The 18544-nt window shown below is 40.5% G+C and overlaps 1 protein-coding gene across 1 annotated transcript; it reads left to right on the top strand.

Annotated features, from left to right (window-relative positions):
- The first annotated feature begins 5440 nt into the window (after positions 1-5440).
- On the top strand, positions 5441-18183 carry DEPDC7 (DEP domain containing 7). Its single transcript, XM_063289515.1, has 9 exons — positions 5441-5559; positions 8854-9247; positions 12319-12449; positions 13648-13837; positions 14524-14738; positions 16112-16254; positions 16993-17118; positions 17207-17285; positions 17810-18183. Exons 1-9 carry the CDS (start codon positions 5487-5489, stop codon positions 18025-18027), a joined length of 1569 nt encoding a protein of 522 aa, XP_063145585.1. The 5' UTR covers positions 5441-5486; the 3' UTR covers positions 18028-18183.
- Positions 18184-18544: the final 361 nt, after the last annotated feature.

Below are 18544 nucleotides of genomic sequence, written 5' to 3'. Positions count from 1 at the left end.
GAAAATGATTAGTTACCACAGTAACCTTAATCTGTAGTAGAAAACATATTAACAAAATAAACACACACACACATCAAATGCCATTTTGAAGTTTCCCACAAATAAGGAATTAAGATAGAAGTCGATTTCAGCATTACACTTTTCAGAGTGATAAATACTGGGATAGATATAAATTCTCTTATGAATTTGTACACACCCTATGTATTTTCCAAATGGCCACACTGATGGGTTGATTTGTTCCCATTTCTCATTCTTACTCTTTCCACAAACTTGGATAGCCCAAACTGTTAATAACATAAAATTTAGTTTCCTGAAGTGTAGGTCCCACTGAATTCAATGAACATTCCTCTCTGGTAGTCTGGTGAGGACTATGGCCTCAGTAAATTACTTAGAATACTTTCATACTTTGGTACTTTCCCCCCCTAACTTCCTTGTTTTCTCTGCCTTAGAGATCTTCAAGGGGTCGGACAGGTGTTTTGTGTTCTTTCCTTTGTGCCTCAGTGTGACAAAAGCAGCTGAAAAATCTAACCATGTCATCTTTCTGTGAAAATATGAAAACCCAATATACAATGTATTTCAACACAACTAGTTTATAAATGCTGATATGCCATTTATTCATGACTTTTTTTCCTTTACAAGTTGGCTCTTAATAGGACCTGCTAGAACCTATTATGGGTATTAATATATAAAAGGCATATTAAACAAAAGGAAATTTTAATCTCCTAGGGATACTATTTTAAGTAATTTTATTAAGTATAGAAAAATACAAAATGGCTTACTAGGGCAATATCTGCTTTAGGCTAACTTAACGCTACAAACAGTTTGCATACTTCCAGGATCACCAGGTTTGTTTATTAAGAAGTCCCAAAAGACAGGAAGCACTTATCTTTTTTTTTTTTTTTGATAGAGAAAATATACCCATTAACTCATACAAATCAATGTGGATGAAATGCAACAGGATAAAATTAATTCTCTCCATTTTTGTCACTGATCCTTTATACGCTTACCTCAGACTAATCCCCAAGGAATTGGATCTAGATACATTCATGCAGGATAACCCCATTGGAAACAATAATACTTAGTCATGAGTAACACAAGTTCCATTAATGGGAGCTTGTTGTTGTTTATTCGTTTAGTCGCTTCCGACTCTTCATGACTTCATGGACCAGCCCACGCCAGAGCTTCCTGCCGGTCGTCGACACCCCAGGGACGAGTCCGTCACCTCTAGAATATCATCCATCCACCTTGCCCTTGGTCGGCCCCTCTTCCTTTTGCCTTCCACTCTCCCTAGCATCAGCATCTTCTCCAGGCTGTCCTGTCTTCTCATTATGTGGCCAAAGTATTTCAGTTTTGCCTTTAATATCATTCCCTCAAGTGAGCAGTCTGGCTTGATTTCCTGGAGGATGGACTGGTTTGATCTTCTTGCAGTCCAAGGCACTCTCACAATTTTCCTCCAACACCACAGTTCAAAAGCATCGATCTTCCTTCGCTCAGCCTTCCTTATGGTCCAGCTCTCGCAGCCATATGTTACTACAGGGAACACCATTGCTTTAACTATGTGGGCCTTTGTTGTCAGTGTGATGTCTCTGCTCTTAACTATTTTATCGAGATTTGTCATTGCTCTTCTCCCAAGGATTAAGTGTCTTCTGATTTCCTGACTGCAGTCAGCATCTGCAGTAATCTTTGCACCTAGGAATACAAAGTCTTTCACTGCTTCTACATTTTCTCCCTCTATTTGCCAGTTATCAATCAAGCTGGTTGCCATAATCTTGGTTTTTTTGAGGTTTAGCTGCAAGCCAGCTTTTGCACTTTCTTCTTTCACCTTCATCATAAGGCTCCTCAGTTCCTCTTTGCTTTCAGCCATCAAAGTGGTATCATCTGCATATCTGAGATTGTTAATGTTTCTTCCAGAGATTTTAACTCCAGCCTTGGATTCCTCAAGCCCAGCTTGTTGCATGATGTGTTCTGCGTACAAGTTGAATAGGTAGGGTGAGAGTATACAGCCCTGCCGTACTCCTTTCCCAATCTTAAACCAGTCCGTTGTTCCGTGGTCTGTTCTTACTGTTGCTACTTGGTCGTTATACAGATTCTTCAGGAGGCATACAAGATGACTTGGTGTCCCCATACCACTAAGAACTTGCCACAATTTGTTATGGTCCACACGGTCAAAGGCTTTAGAATAGTCAATAAAACAGAAATAGATGTTTTTCTGAAACTCCCTGGCTTTTTCCATTATCCATCGGGTATTGGCAATTTGGTCTCTAGTTCCTCTGCCTTTTCTAAACCCAGCTTGTACATCTGGCAATTCTCGCTCCATGAACTGCTGAAGTCTACCTTGAAGGATATTGAGCATTACCTTACTGGCATGTGAAATGAGTGCCACTGTTCGATAGTTTGAACATTCTTTAGTGTTTCCCTTTTTTGGTATGGGGATATAAGTTGATTTTTTCCAGTCTGATGGCCATTCTTGTGTTTTCCAAATTTGCTGGCATATAGCATGCATTACCTTGACAGCATCATCTTGCAAGATTTTGAACAGTTCAGCTGGGATGCCATCATCTCCTGCTGCCTTCTTATTAGCAATGCTTCTTAAGGCCCACTCAACCTCACTCTTCAGGATGTCTGGCTCTAGCTCACTGACCACACCGTCAAAGCTATCCCCGATATTGTTATCCTTCCTATACAGGTCTTCTGTATATTCTTGCCACCTTTTCTTGATCTCTTCTGCTTCTGTTAGGTCCTTGCCATCTTTGTTTTTGATCATACCCACTTTGGCCTGGAATTTACCTCCAATGTTTCTAATTTTCTGGAAGAGGGCTCTTGTCCTTCCTATTCTATTGTCTTCTTCCACTTCCGTGCATTGCTTGTTTAAAAATAATTCCTTATCTCTTCTGGCTAACCTCTGGAATTTTGCATTTAATTGGGCATATCTCCCCCTATCACTGTTGCCTTTTGCTTTCCTTCTTTCGTGGGCTACTTCTAGTAGACAGCCATTTTGCCTTCTTGGTTTTCTCTTTCTTTGGGATGTATTTTGTTGCCGCCTCCTGAACAATGTTGCGAACTTCTGTCCATAGTTCTTCCGGGACCCTATCTACTAAGTCCAGTCCCTTAAATCTATTCTTCACCTCCACTGCATATTCCTTAGGAATATTAGTGAGCTCATATCTAGCTGATCTGTGGGTCTTCCCTAATCTCTTTAGTCTGATCCTAAATTGTGCAAGAAGAAGTTCGTGATCTGAACTACAGTCAGCTCCAGGTCTTGTTTTTACCGACTGTACAGATGTCCACCACCTTTGGCTGCAAAGGATGTAGTCAATCTGATTTCGGTGTTGTCCATCTGGTGAAGTCCATGTATAAAGCCGTCTCTTAGGTTGTTGGAAGAGAGTGTTTGTTATGCAGAGTGAATTGTCTTGACAAAATTCTATCAGCCTATGTCCTGCTTCATTTTGTTCTCCCAGGCCATACTTACCTGTAATTCCAGGTGTCATTTGACTGCCCACCTTAGCATTCCAGTCTCCCGTGATGAAAATAACATCTCTTTTAGGTGTGTTGTCCAGTAGGTGCTGCAGATCCTCATAGAACTGCTCTACTTCAGCTTCTTCAGCATTTGTGGTTGGGGCGTATATTTGATCACTGTGATGTTAGATGGCTTGCCCTGAATTCGAATTGAGATCAATCTGTCATTTTTTGGATTGTATCCAAGCACTGCTTTAGCCACTTTACTATTAATTATGAAGGCTACTCCATTTCTTCTGTGGTCCTCTTGTCCACAGTAGTAGATCTGGTGGTCATTTGATGTGAAGTGGCCCATTCCAGTCCATTTCAGTTCACTGACACCCAAAATGTCTATGTTTAATCTTGACATCTCACCAATAACCACATCCAATGTGCCCTGGCTCATAGATCTTACGTTCCAGGTTCCAATGGTGTGTTGATCCTTAGAACATTGGATTCGCCGTTCACCACCAGCACCGTCGGCCGCTAGCCATCCTTTCGGCTTTGAGCTAGCTGCGTCATCACATCTGGGGCTAGTTGAACTCATCCTCTGTTCCTCCCCAGTAGCATTTTGACCATCTTCCGACCTGGGGGTCTCACCTTCCGATGGTATACCGACATATCTCTGGTTGTACTGATCCATTTAGTTTTCACGGCAAGAATACTGGGGTGGGTTGCCATTACCTTCCCCAGGGATTGCATTTAGTCTGACCTCTCTGTCATGACCTTCCCGTCTTGGGTGGCCCTTCACGGTTTAGCTCATGGCATCATTGAGGTGCTCAAGCTCCAGCACCACGACAAGGTAACGATCCTTTGCTGAAGAATGGGAGCTACTTTCGACAAATTATGCCTAGAATTGTGCATCTGTTTTGTATCTAGTGAAATAAAACAAGGACTGCAGTGTTTACACATATTCTGTTCTCTCTGTGCTGGCCTAGTTCTTCACGTTCTGAGACACTGAACAATTTTGTTGTTGGGTCATTTTGTAATTTGTTCCTCCATGAGCCAAGTACTATGTATGATAAATGTTGCTGTTATACAGCAATAAATTTAATATGAGAATCGTGAATGTTAGAATTACATCCATATTACACTGCAGTGTACGCTTTTTTCAGAAGCTCCTTGAAAATAAATGGCTCCATAATTATAGCTTTATTGATCTGACTTTTCTGCTGAATTGCAGTTCTTGAGACCTTAGAGGTAAGTGCAGCTTGCACTGTGCATCATTATCTCAGTAGTTTGCCCCAAGCAGTAAGTCTGGATCCCCGCCTCCAGCAGCTAGGTCCAGTATGGCCAATGGTGAGGGACCCTGGCTGTTGTATGTTGGACTTTATAAGGTTTACTTCTGATATCAGATTATGCATGTGTAAAGCTGCATTTTAGCCACACTTACCTGCACTAGGGCACAAGTAGACATGTACATGCAGGCTGTTGCAAAGAGTCAGATCCTATCACTGCTTGGCAATCGTTCTTACCCATTCACCGTCCTTCTCTTTCTTTCTAGGATTTTAGAAGACCAGTAATACAGGGCAGGATTTCTACTGGATGGAAAAGAGAATTTCCCATCAGAAACCATTCATCTTTCCACACAGTGAAAAGAATCTGAAGTTCTTTTTACATGACTGGATACGAAGTCATGATCTCTTCTATCACATTCGATCACCCTCGGCAAAGCAAAGATTGCCCATTATTCTATTACAGCAAAATAATAGGAGAAAATCACCCGAGGCATCAGCCTTTACAGCAGGTGGTAAGAGCCGCTCGCTACATCGCATCTTCTAAATCTAGGAGTAGACATCCACCTCCTCTTCGATGATCTCTATTTAGAATGGAAGCGTGCAATAAGCACCGCCCCCTAGAACCAACTTGGGCCAATAGCAAGGGCCTCCGCATATAAGGGACCGCCCACTCACCCCTGCAAAGAGACCACTAGGAGGCAGCGATCGTTTGCATCACTCGTGGGGACGCGTTTGCCGAAAGCAGCTGCGCTGATGGCTACGGTGAAGGAGAAGGCGGCAGCTTTGAATCTCCGCGCTGTGTATAGTCCCGCCAATAAACCCCCAGGTAACGGCGGACTCCCGGGCTATATTCCACCGAGAGGGCAGGGGAGCCAAGGCTTCGTTTACAGAGAAGGGCGAGCTGCTGGCCAAGGTGTCATGATGTCTGTAGAAAGGGGTAAAGAAACTCGACCGGTCGGGACGGATTCTTTAAAGCGGTGGTGCTGGTGGTGCTGCTTGGGGGGGAAGTATTCCCTCGTTTTGCTTCCTTCTCAGCTAAGTAAGGACGGGAGAGAACTTCACGTCGGGTCTGTGCGCTAATACGCTTCTCTGTGCTGCTGCTCAGAGGATGTGGGTCCCCCTCTCCCGGTGGCGCGGCCCTCTGTCGCCCCCCGCGCGCCCTTTTTGGGGGTGGACTCGGGGTTCTTTGCCCCGAATAGGCAAGGACTAAGCGGTTCGTTGCCCTGATGCACTTCCCTCTGCGGCTTCCTTGCGCCCGTCTTATCGGATGAGAGTTCACCTTTGCCTTGGAGGAAGGAAAGGCTGGTCCTCTCGCTACTCCGGGGGGCGTGGAGTCGGATTCGGGGGGAAGGGCTCGCCGCTTCTCCATCCGCTCCGCTGCTTTGGGCGAGGGGGTAGCAATGCAGAGATTGCCCCGGGCCTGTTGCCGGCTGGGGAGGGTGTGTGCTTAGACGGGCTCCCTCTAACCTACTTCCCAGCCCTGCTATCTTTGTGCAGGCTTCCTTTTATTTACTTTGTTTCAAAGGCTTCTCTCCACCGTATTATTCAAGGAGAAAAAGCCGTTTTGTAAGCAGAGATTCATGCCCGACCTTCTGCCTTAACAGAAGTGGCTCCCCGGCTTGTCCCTTTCTCATAAAAAGTTAAGAATGGCTGCTGGTGGTGTTAGTTTGCTGCCTCTTTATAAAAGACATCAATAAATAATGGTTTGTGTCGAGCTTGAAAAGCTCTTCTAGCTTTGCTTTAGGATCCTTTGGGGAAGTGCTGCTTTTGTACCCGATTTAGGGAGCTGAGGTAATCTCTTCCCACTCTGGGAATAGCAAACCAGGAAACTCTCCTGACTGAAATGTTGCTAACCAACATAGGTAGCTCTACCAAAAGTAAATTAAGCAACAATCCTTTGTTTCTTCTCCTTTCTTTCCAGTTGCTATAGGCCATGTTCACATATTGCCCTCAGTCAAAATAGGTTTTGCAGTCTGTCTTTTGAAGTTTATCTCTATGAACCCACTTTGTGTGGCTTGTTAGCAATTCAGGGTTAAATTTTGAGCAATCGGCAAACCAAGGCACATACTCACAAGAACTAGTTCCATTTGTTTAAGCAGAATGCCTTTGGGTATATTACTGTGATCGATCTGATAAGCATGTTCTTGAAAGGTGCTATTTAGAGGTTCCAAGGTGAGGTTTCATACCTCCCCAGGGCCAGCTCTGGACATTTAGGCACCTTAAGCAAAGTCATATTGTGGCGCCCCCTATGGTTTGGCTCATCCTCCAATTTTGTTAAGAATTTCAAAAAGGTGTCCTCTTTGTTTGTTTTTTCTTCAAGTTTTTTAGCTTTACACTCATGATTTTCAGCCCTGGACAATTCTTGGACATTTTCACCCTATTTACACAGTAAATGATTTTAATTATGTCAGCATCCATTGTGATATGGCAACAATTCTGCGAAATTATATTTAATCCTTGAACAGGCACACTGGCTCACAGAATGTGCTGTTACTTCTTTTGCTTTTTTTATTGTGTTTTTCAGGAGTCTTTTCAATTTTGGCGCCTCTAGGCCAGTGCCTACTCAGCCTTAGCCTAGAGCCACCCCTGCATCTCCTTGCCGATATGTCAAATGAATAAAATATTTCTCAGGAGCACTTAAAATAGTAGCCTACTCACAATTATTATGAGCTGACTGTTTCTACTAACAACTGAGTAGATGCGTTAGCTACATACACATGTCAGAGAAATTTGTTTTCATAATGTCTTATGTGGGTGATTGTTTGATAATTTTAAGGTACAACATATAGTAATCGTATTAAGCATTTTTGGAGGAAATGTTTTTGTTACAGCAGTTTTAATTTTGAATAGAACCTGTTTTTGTTTCCAAAGGTCTTAGATTAAAACAGCATCCCTATATGGCACTGAGTTATCTTATTATCTGTTATGTCCTTTTACTCAATTTTCCCATCATACAGTAGTTTTGCATGCTTTTTAACAAAAGAATCACCAATGACAATATGTAGCTTGTTTTTACTGAATCGTCATACTGGTTTCTTTCAACATCTCCAGCATGATTTCTTTAAGGTTGTTGGGGATTGGTTCAATAACCCATATCGACTGGGGATTATAGGAAACTGGTATAGCTTTCCCCAAACAGGTGTCTGTGTATTTGAGTACTGCAGAGATGAGGTAGCCATAGAAACTTGTAGTCCCAGCCAGCATGGCTAAGGGTTATAGGAAGCTGAAGCGTAGCAACCCCTAGAGGATGGCGGGTGCCTCACTGCTGCAGCACTAGAGAGTTGTCTTTTCCCCATTCAGTTACCAGCTACTCTTTCTTTAATTGGCCATTGTGGGCTTTGAATATAGAATCCTTTACATACAACAGCATGCACTTTACAGTTGAATGGGTCCACCTTCTGATTATTTTTTCCAAAGCATCATTTGCACCTTTTACTTCAATGTCATAAAAATTATCAGCCAAATAAAGTAATTACATCTACTTGGCTAAAATTAAATGGAATCATTCCTGAGAAAGGGGTAATATATTATTAATGCCTTTGCCAACCTGTTGCCTTCCAGACGTGCTGGACTACAACTTTGTCTGTGCTGCAACATCTAGAAGGAGAAGGGAATATTACTATTATCCAGTGCTATCAACTAGAATGAGAGTGCAAAATGTTTAGCCTGGCAGTTCCAAGCAAATCACCAGCATCTTTTTTTTTTGGGGGGTGGCCTGCACAGCCTACATGGATAGGGGCATTTTGTGTCCATTGCTCCATTGGAATGGAGCCACTGGGAGAATTTAAGAGCCAAAATTAGTACCTGGCAGGTGCTTCAGGTATTGATTTCATTTCTTAAAACATCAAAGCTGCCACCTCAGAATAGTCCATAGCTGAGCCCACTTCTGGAGTGTGGACTTCAGCATGCCCAGCAAAACTTCTTGTGCTCCAATGGCACTAAAGGAAATTGGTTTTACCTAATGTCACCTTAAGAAAGAGAGAAAAGCTTCCGAAGCAAACGTAGAATTTTCCTGGTAAATCATATCCCCTTTTGGAAAGGGTTCTTTAAAATGTGCAGTACATATCGTTTCAAGAATGAAAATGCATCTGCTAATGCATCTTCCTTATTGCTTTATAAGGCTTCAGCTTGGCACAGAGACCATTTGGAGCTACTTATGTTTGGAGCAGCATTATCCACGCACTTCAGACCCAAGTTGAAGTGAAAAAGCGACATCAGAATCTAAAGTGTTATAATGGCTGTTTTATTGGCTCTGATGCAGTAGATGTTGTCTACGCCCATCTTCTCCAAAACAAATACTTTGGTGACACGGATATTAACCGGATTAAAGTTGTACGAGTATGCCAAGCATTGATGGACTGCAAGGTTTTTGAGGCTGTTTCAACTAAAGTCTTTGGAAAAGACAAACGATCTGTATTTGAGGATAGCAGCTGCAGCCTCTACAGGTTCTCAAATACAGTGAATCAAGTGGAGAGCCTCTGCGGAAGACAGCACGGTCATTTGATACAGCAAAGGTCTGTGTGTGGATGCTCAAGATGAAGTGTTGAAAAACTAGAGAGGAAGTTACATTTTTCTGGTTGGGCTAGCTGCATCTTCCCAATTTCTACACCCTCCTAGTTGTATGGGAGTAGAAATCCCATAACAAAGTGAGCATGGATACATTGGGATTAAAAGAGCTGTTTTGTAGAACATCTAGAAAGTCCTAGATGGGGGATATATATTAAAGAATTGAAGAATCATGCTACCATGTGCCTAGAAGCTAACAATGTAAGGACCACTCAAGTGTCTCTGGGGAGAGAGTTTCACAACTAGAGAGGCAGACAAAAAAAGGCCATAACTTTGGTGCCATAATCTGACCTCAGAAAGGAGAGACACCCATAAAAGTGTTTCCAAGGAATAGCTTTGGCTGACTTCAGTGGCACTGAATGTTAATAACACAGCCACAAAGCTACCTGACTTAGCAAAAGTAAACCAGTTAGATTGCAATTTGATATTAGCAAGCTAATTTATGAGTATTGGCAGGTGGTACTGGACATGGATGTTGTATTGTTAAACAGACTTCTCCACAATCACTTAGTAGCTTTAGCCAAATAACTGTTTTTAGCTTCAACTGCCCATCAGTATATTGAAAATAACTCCCTATGTGAGAGACAGGAAGCTTAAAAGTGAGGACACTTGCAGGCTATTTTGCATAATATAAACGTTGGCAATAATTCTAAAGTCTATTAATCATTTACCCTTGGAGAATGAATTTGTTAGGTGATCAGAATGACACTACTTATGGATAATGAACTATTGTAAATGCCCCTCCATGCTTGGTGGCAAAGGAATGCTAACTATTAGAGAAAGAACATGGAAAACCACTAGGGCAGGGTTTCTCAGCCAGTGTGCTGTGGCACCCTAGGGTTCTGCAAGAAGTCACTAGGGGTTCCCTGGGAGATCATGATTTATTTAAAAAATTATTTCAAATGCGGGCAACTTCATATTAAAGAGGTAAGTTTCATTCCTTATTTTTAGTTTAAGAACACTGTTAATTCATATATACAGGCCTACACGTGAAATGAATATAATTTGTAACTTCTGACCTATATTTGAGCCTGAATGTGCAGGGGTTCCCGGAGCCCTGAAAAATATTTCAAGGATTCCTCCAGGGTCAAGAGGTTGAAAAAAGCTGCACTAGGGGGCTGTGGTGGTGAAATTAAGTATTTTGAAAAGGGGCATTGTTGGCTGCTTACTGCTCTGAATTAGAATCACCCAAAATGGCAATATTGTAATAGCCTTCATGTTATTAATAAAAAGGAATCTTCTGTCCAACTCTTTCAATTGCTGTTTCATCAGCAGTTGGCTGAACGGGTTTTCTAGTTACCTCAGTTCAGATGGCCACTCTTGGTTGCTTTAATTACTGCCTCAGCGTATGGAGAAACCAATGTCAGTAAGTCTAACTAGGACACAGTTTTAAGCTGCATATGGTTTCTGTTGTACTGATCTATAGCACAAACATTGCCTTTTGTCTGCATGTTGTTAATTGTATTTCCTTTTTGTTTGCCATATTAATTGAATATGACTAGAGAATAACTGCAGTCCAGTAATGCAATTTTAGATCAATCTGTATAATTGAAGCTTATGGGTGACTGTATGTCAATGAAGATCCTCAGTCATCCAGGTGGAATTGTCTGTAGGTTGAGTCATGGCAACTGGACTTCTTTCTTTTTGGTTGAAATGTTTCGCTGCTTGTCTGAAGACTGAAGAAGCTGCTTGGACAAGCAGCAAAACGTTTCAATCAAAAAGAAAGAAATCCAGTTGCCATGACTCAACCTACAGACTTATGGGTGACTGCAGTGGTAAGATAGCTAGATAATTACATGATTTCTTAATAAAGATTTTCTTACTTTGAAAAGTAAGTTGCATAATAGTCCCAACTGAAGAGATAATTCTTCTCTTTGATTTTGATTGGACATAAATGAGACTAATTTCCACAGTATAAATCCATATATTACTGACCTAGCTTCTAGTCCACTCTCAGTCATAGAAGCTCACTGGATGACTTTGGGCCAGTCAATCTGTTTCAGCCCAACTTACTCACAGGCTGGTGGTTGTGGGGAAAAATAGGAGGAGTAAACACTGTGTGTACCACTTTCAGCTCTGGTACAAAAGGCAGGATATAAATCAAATAAATTTACTGATAGCATTCAGTTTGTATTATCCTAGCTAATGGGAAAGTGATCTACTTGAGATCACATGCTTAAGATTCAATCACATGTAATAATCATTATGATTAACTGGCGAGCTGTTTCAATGTATTATGTGGAATAAAAGTGGATTTTAAAAATTAATGTCTTTAATAGGGAGGTACATGAAGATTAAGGAGTAATTTTCATGAGATTTATCTATATGATTTAGGGTTTTGTTCATTTCTTGCATTTGAGATTTAACTAAAATGCTGTCCCAGTGATCATAAACTAGAAAGAACTTTTGACTGCAATGTGCCATAACCCTTGTGGATTATGTTGAACATGTTCTATTTTGCTTTATCATTAAATGCTAATTGGATATGTGATTTAGGTTACAAACCTATATCCATTTATCATAACTTCTAGCCCTACTGAATTCAGTGACAGGCTTCACATGCCACTATACTAAGCCATTATTTGCTTAAATATAAGTTTATATTGGCTACAGTGACAAGGCTATTATGGCTATGATTACAGTAAGCCATGTTATACCACCAGTGCTAACTTCATACAATTTGCTAACCAAAATCTAGCAAACCAGCTAGCTTCTAGCTCCACGTGTGAAAGAATTCTGAGGCTTCCAGAAATGAATTTCGGAGGTTTCCTAAATATAAGCACACAAATGTAGAATTGTTTATTTAATAGAAGTATGCATGCAGTAATTTAATGTAAAGTAGATGAATTATGCAATTGTATACAAAAATACTTTCTGATATTTTTTTTAAGGGAAGTATATCTGTATCCATTGGAATTGTAGTAAGGTCGGCTTTTGTGTAGAGAGACATAACCTAACTATTTCTATCAATACTGATACTTGGATTGACCATTCCTTTTTTTTTTTTTTATAACTACAGACAGGAGAAAAGAGCATTACTTGGTACACCATCAATGAGATCAGAAAGTTTGGACGATCTCTTGGAAAACTTGAGTCTCAAACCTGTTAATTCTCCTCAAGTAAATCCATCCTCACATTTATCTCACCAAGGTAAGGCGGAGTAGACATCAAACTATCTCCAGCAAAGATTTTCTGTTTCTTAAACTGGGGGCAACTAGTAATTTAATCTCCCTTCCATTATGTTCATTATAAAATGCAGAGCTCCAAGCAAAAGAACATGTTGTGTGAGGTATTTGCCTGAATTCTTCATAGCTGCTAATGACAAATCAGATGAGTAACCTATGGTATGGCCTCACACCATGGCCATCTTAGGAAGTATGACTCTATAACACATTAGAAGAAAAGCAGGTGGTGTCTGAGAATAATGACAGCATAGATCACTGGTGAACAACCTGCAGTTCTTGATCTAATCTGGAAACAATTCAGACCAGAGAGTGCATAAAATAGGCATGTTCGTGCTAGAGATGGGTGAGGGAGAGTGATTTCTCAGGATGTGGTCTGAACTCCTCAATAACAAAACCAAAGATTTCCATTCACTTGTGTCTCCTTCTCCAGCACTTACGGCTGCCTCCCCTCTTTCAATTTTTTAAAAGCTAGACATACGTTTTTGAAGGAACGGGAAACTTACTACTGTGGCCCTGTCTCATACTTTGGGCCTGACTTATGGCACAGTTACCAAACAGCTTAGAGACCAGCAGTACAAATAGTCCATTCTTCCCAAGCCATAGCTGATTTAAACAAGATGATTGTAACATGTTGCTGCCATGTTCTTTCAATCTGCTTCCGAATGAGAACAAAATCTGATTCTAACTTAGTGGCTAGTTCTATCGTTGTTTTGTGTCTGGCTTTGCAGATTGCTCTGAAAAAATGTAGAAAACCCCAAACAAGTTCTTTGTTTAGTACTTCAAACTAAGGGTGTCATTGTTTGAACTGGAAAAATGTTAACAAGGCTTTCTTTCTTTTATGCATCCTTATTAGCATGATTTACGTGATTGATTTTCCCATCTAGCTGGCAATTTCAACAGGAAAGAATGTAAAGCATTTTGAATACATTGAAGTCCTTACTGTTTGCTGCATAAATATCGGTTATCTTCTTTTTTTATTCTGAAGTACTCTTGTGGTTGACAGTAAAGCAGCAGGAATAAATTATTTTAATGTTCTCTGCAGCAGAATAGTCGGTCCCCTTAAGCAAAGACCTAAATACGGCAATGTTGTATTACCTTTGTTGATCTTTATATAATGTTTGTTAACAATCTCACTATTTGGTTTGTCCCTTCATCTTTCCTAGTCATTAATCAAGTCTGGGGAGAGCAAACAATTGCCCGTCTCCTGCAGCTAATAGATCTTCCATTGCTTGACTCTTTACTTGAATACCACAAGATTGGATCCCAATTTCCACAAACCAAGCAGGAACCTGAATGTAGCATCACCAACAACTATCTAGACCGAGAAATTCTGAAAGCTTTTGGTGATGCCCAGTAAGTATATATGTATATATCTATATGAATAGGAAGGCAAAAAGCTGATTTATCAGCAATGTTTATTTGCCTTCCCAAGCAGATAATAGCTGTTTTTCTGGCAGGGAAGGAAGAGGTTCAAGTATAGAGTATACCATAGGCATGGGCAACTTTTTGTGATTTGAGGCCACATTTTTAATTTTGGGGAGTTTCAAAAGGCCATAGGAGATATGTCTGGCCATTTATGGCTTCTGGGGAAAAGAGACCAGATGAGGGCCTTAAGAGAATACCAGTTCTCCCCTTCAGAAAGTCCACCATTAGGAAAAATTGACTAGCTGGGAGGTGTGTTTACGAGTGATGAAAACATTAGGGTCCAGGCACCCATTTTATCCCTTAAGCCCCCCTGCCATAGCAGAAAGCTGAACATGTTGGGCTCCCTGCAGAGGACTCGTGGGCCATACATGGGGTGCAAGTTGCTTGCTCCTGATATATGGGAAGAGCTCTCCTCCTCAGTGCTGTAATCCCTGCCTGCTCAGCCCTGCTCAGTGGCTGCTTCATCTTCTTTAAACAGCGATCCTTTCATCATTGTCCATTTGGCCCTAACACATTCCTTTGACTTCCAGTGGGACTTATTCACACCCAAATGTTATCTGCAGTCGAGCCAGTACCATAGTCAATATAGAACTGTAGGAATTTTCTTTTTCTAGGGCAGATGAATGGCTCTCAGCAGCAATTGACTGTTTGGAGTATCTCCCAGACACGATGGTGGTTGAAGTAAGCCGCAGTTTACCTGATCGACCTGACAAAGTGCATATGGGGAAACTGTTGTTGTTTGATACTATTGGGAGGTATTACAGCCAAAAGAAGGAACCATTGCTAAATCATGTGCCTGAAATCCACCTGGGAATTGCTGAGTTGCTAGGTAGGTGAATGGATTTGACACACATGCTGTGAAAAGCAAAGTGCTTAATCTGTCATGCTTTCCCCTGTATTAAGCAACAGTGGCTCTGTGCCGGTGAAATGGGGCCATCTAGAAGAAAGCAAGGATCCATGGGATCTCCATGTATACTGCTTCTATTTTGAAAAAAGGGAAATGCAGAAAGGCTTGCTTATAAAGACAATGGAGATGTATAAATACAGGCTGTTACTTATTTTCTTGTAGCCTAAGATGTGATGGGAGTAAAAGGAATTGAGGTCAGATGTGCCTTTAAAATACATGTATTTGGTTTCAACAAATGTATTATATCATGTTTCAGGTTCACATATCACACTAAACCATGCTTTGTTTTATCATAGTTTATTAAATGAACTATAGTAGTGGCCAGGTTACACAACATGCTAAGTCATAATCCATGATTTAGAAACCACAGTGCCAGAGTTAATAGCTAAGCCAAAATCAAGCAACAACAATGACTTATCGCAGTGTGTAAATCCAGTCTAAGTGATGGTGGGAAACTGTATTGGACACGAACGGTCTGCCAGTTTCTTCAATGTGCAGCATTGTAGGATACTTTCTCCTACCGATGCAGTAATGTAACCCAGAAAGCTTTACCTAAGTGAACCTGTGTCACTGTACTATCCTCTGTAACATGCAGAGGATCAGTGGGATTTGTACACATGGAAGTGATCCTCTCCAGGTCAGAAGTTTGAAAGCCATGGGACCATTATGATCCTAACCAGAGCTGTCTTTACTACTGGTGTCTGCAGGTCATGTGTTTGCATGTAATCCATAATCACAACTGAGCTTAGAAGAATTAATTTCTAAAGCTAAGCAGACAACAGCCAATATGTGGACAGCTCATGTACTCTTTACAAGGAGGAACTTCCATAATGAACAATAGAAATCTATGATAGGGATTTGTCAGCAGATTACATTCTGCCAGTTTGTCATACTGGTGGTCGTGTTGTTATTTATAAGTAACAAATAACTAGGATTCTGATTAGATCAGAAGCTGTGAGGTTTGATAAAGGGATCATTTTCAGAAATGTTTATGGTCTTACTAAGCATCTTATTTTAGTAAGAAATACAGTAGACTATCATGCCAACTGACTGGTAGGGATCTTGTCTACAAAAATTATCCTTGGAGACTGATTCTATGCCCATTTTTTTTCTAATGGTTCAGATGCACAGCATGAAAAAAACTGAATATTGATTTAATCTGATCTAAATAAATTTATATTTCAGCATTCTTACATAGTTCATAATAAGAGGGAGATGGCAAACTATGCACATTTTGGTCATTCAGTATTTAAATAGAAAAGCAATGTAGCAATTGGTTTTTGTTTTCCTTCTAGTTAATGGAAAGACTGATCAGGCTTTGGAAGCCATTCAGCTCTATTTGAAGTTATTGGATAGCCCAGCAAGAGAGGAGTTCAGGAAGCTGCTTTATTTCATGGCTGTGATAGCTCAGAATTCTGCACTTAAGCTGCAAAGTGAGGCAAGTACGCCACATGTGAGCCCTCTTCATGCTCTTTGGTGACAAGGGAGACATTGGAATGCTAATAGAGAACTTGGGGACCTTCAGATGTGCTAACCTACAACTCCCAACAACCTCATCAAGACCAGTCAATACTGTAGCTCAGGAACATCAGGAAGACTGCAGGTTCCTGAACCATGCATTAGACAGTGGATCCTTCTTGTGTCACTGATTAGTAGTTAAAATCAAAGACTATATAGGAGAATACCACGATTTTACTTGTGAGCTGCCCAGAGTTGTTGGGAATTAGGCAGCATATATATTTAATAAATAAAGTGAACTTTCTATGGCAGCATCATTCCTCCTGAGAAAGAGGAGCACTGAAGTGAGAAGGTGACCTCAGCAAGAATTTCTACCCCATGATTTTGAACTTCTAATATTGCCAAGCAACACAGGAAAGGATTACAGTACAGTGGCTGACACAGCTAAGCCCTGGCAGGGACTCCATGGGAAGAATGCAAAGCATGCTTGCATATAGGTTGCCCTGAAATAAATCAACCTCATTTGCATAATGTTTAAAATCACTTGCATTTGTATAACTGTGGTTGACTGCACTTTTACAAGATGATCAATTTGCTGAGAACTAAGGGACATGCGTTTGAAAACTGAGAATATATGCTGTAATTATAGCTGTAGGAAATGAGGTGGATCTAGCAGTACAAACTGTTAATCCTTCTGCTTTTCCCCCATGGTTTATAGAGTGAAAACAGGATGGTTGTGAAAAGAATGTTCTCCAAAGCCATAGTCAACAATAAGACATTATCTAAAGGAAAAACAGATCTTTTGATTTTATTTCTAGTGGACTATCAGAAAGACGTTTTAAAGGTAGGTCTCCTCAAGTCATCTTCTCCGCGCTATTATACATAGTCTACTCCATTCTTAATGACTGACATGTTATTTTATTTTACTCAAGATTCCAGGGACCCTGCATAAAATGGTCAGTGATAAGCTTCTGGCTATACAAAGAGGCAGAGATTCCAATCTGAATACTGGTAAACATTATTTTCATAAGCTTTAGTCATGTTAGTAATAAACTTTAACATGAGCTGCTTTGGGCATAGTCCACTATGAAAATGAAGCTGCCAAATAAGCTAGTCTAGAAAAATCTGCTCTTTGGGGGTGGGGAAGAGTGACGTTAAAAGTAAATTAAAAAATGTATCAAGATGGACTATTTTATACTTTACATGATGCTTTAATCTCTCCAGAAGAAGTACTGAATATTGCGTTGCTTACCATTTTCTAACACTAAACATCCTAAACTTCATGGAAAGAGAGTTGGGATTAGTTGAGGGCCATGTGATCCCTTCAAGTCTAAAGTGCATTCTTCTATGAGAGGTGTAAGAGGCTTAAGCAAGACAGATCCTCCACCTTTATCTGAGAAATGGAAATCTCCAGTCTTAGAGTCCAATCACTCTATGAATTGTAAATAAGTGAATATTGTGTGAACATTTAAGAAAACCGCTATAAACACCCCAAATTTCTATGATATTTTTAATAATGAATTTTATTCTTCTAGGATATACTTTTTGCCAGAGGCTTGATGAATGTGAGTATCATTTCAGCGCCAAAAAGACTACAAAAGAAGAACTGGTGTCCTTACTAAAAACTATTGATGAGGACTCCAGTCTCTCCACAAAGGAGAGAAAGAAGTTGCTAGATCAATTCTATACTAGTAATCCAACTATCTTTTTGCAGTATTTTGGTGAGAGAGATGCTCCTGATGATGGTGTATAATGTTAGACTTGATGAATATAATGACTTCTGGAAATCTGTTCTTTGTATCTTTATGAAATTGTTTTATGTTGTACTTAAAAGTGTTCTGTAAATAGGGGTGGAATCCCCCTGTAAAACTATTTAAAAACAATAAAACCTACTGATTCATATTCTAAATAGTGAGTGGGAATGTACAGTTTTTCTCTGAAATGCCTAGGGAGTACACCACCAAAAGCTGAAAGCAAGCATCTTTTGACCTCTTTTGTAAGCACAAGCCCTTTGAACAGGATGCAGTTGAGGGTAAAGACAGATATGATTGGATTACTGATGGTTTTGGTCGCAGAGTGTGTTCTTGTTACAGTCACATGACCTCTGGCCATGTGTCTTGCTTCTGGCAGTCTATTTACTGTCATTTGATATATGCCAGTAGCATGCTGGAGTACAGCTGGTGCCCATGGCAAAAATGATCCAGTGAGTGGTTGACCAGTACTACAACAAATCAGCTCAGAAAATAAGCAGCCATTCCTTGTATTGGGAG

The sequence above is a fragment of the Candoia aspera genome, chromosome 1, assembly GCF_035149785.1.
Source record: "Candoia aspera isolate rCanAsp1 chromosome 1, rCanAsp1.hap2, whole genome shotgun sequence".
NCBI classification, from domain to species: Eukaryota; Metazoa; Chordata; class Lepidosauria; order Squamata; family Boidae; genus Candoia; species Candoia aspera.
Note: the sequence above shows the minus strand (reverse complement) of the source record. Positions and strands in the feature narration are given on the sequence as shown.

Bases quoted from the DNA above. Each gene is read 5' to 3' on its own strand.
- DEPDC7 (XM_063289515.1), top strand. From the start codon at position 5,487: ATGGCTACGGTGAAGGAGAAGGCGGCAGCTTTGAATCTCCGCGCTGTG. The intron at 16,255-16,992 runs GCAAGTACGCCA...CATGGTTTATAG, and splicing joins CACTTAAGCTGCAAAGTGAG to AGTGAAAACAGGATGGTTGT. The intron at 17,119-17,206 runs GTAGGTCTCCTC...ATTTTACTCAAG, and splicing joins ATCAGAAAGACGTTTTAAAG to ATTCCAGGGACCCTGCATAA.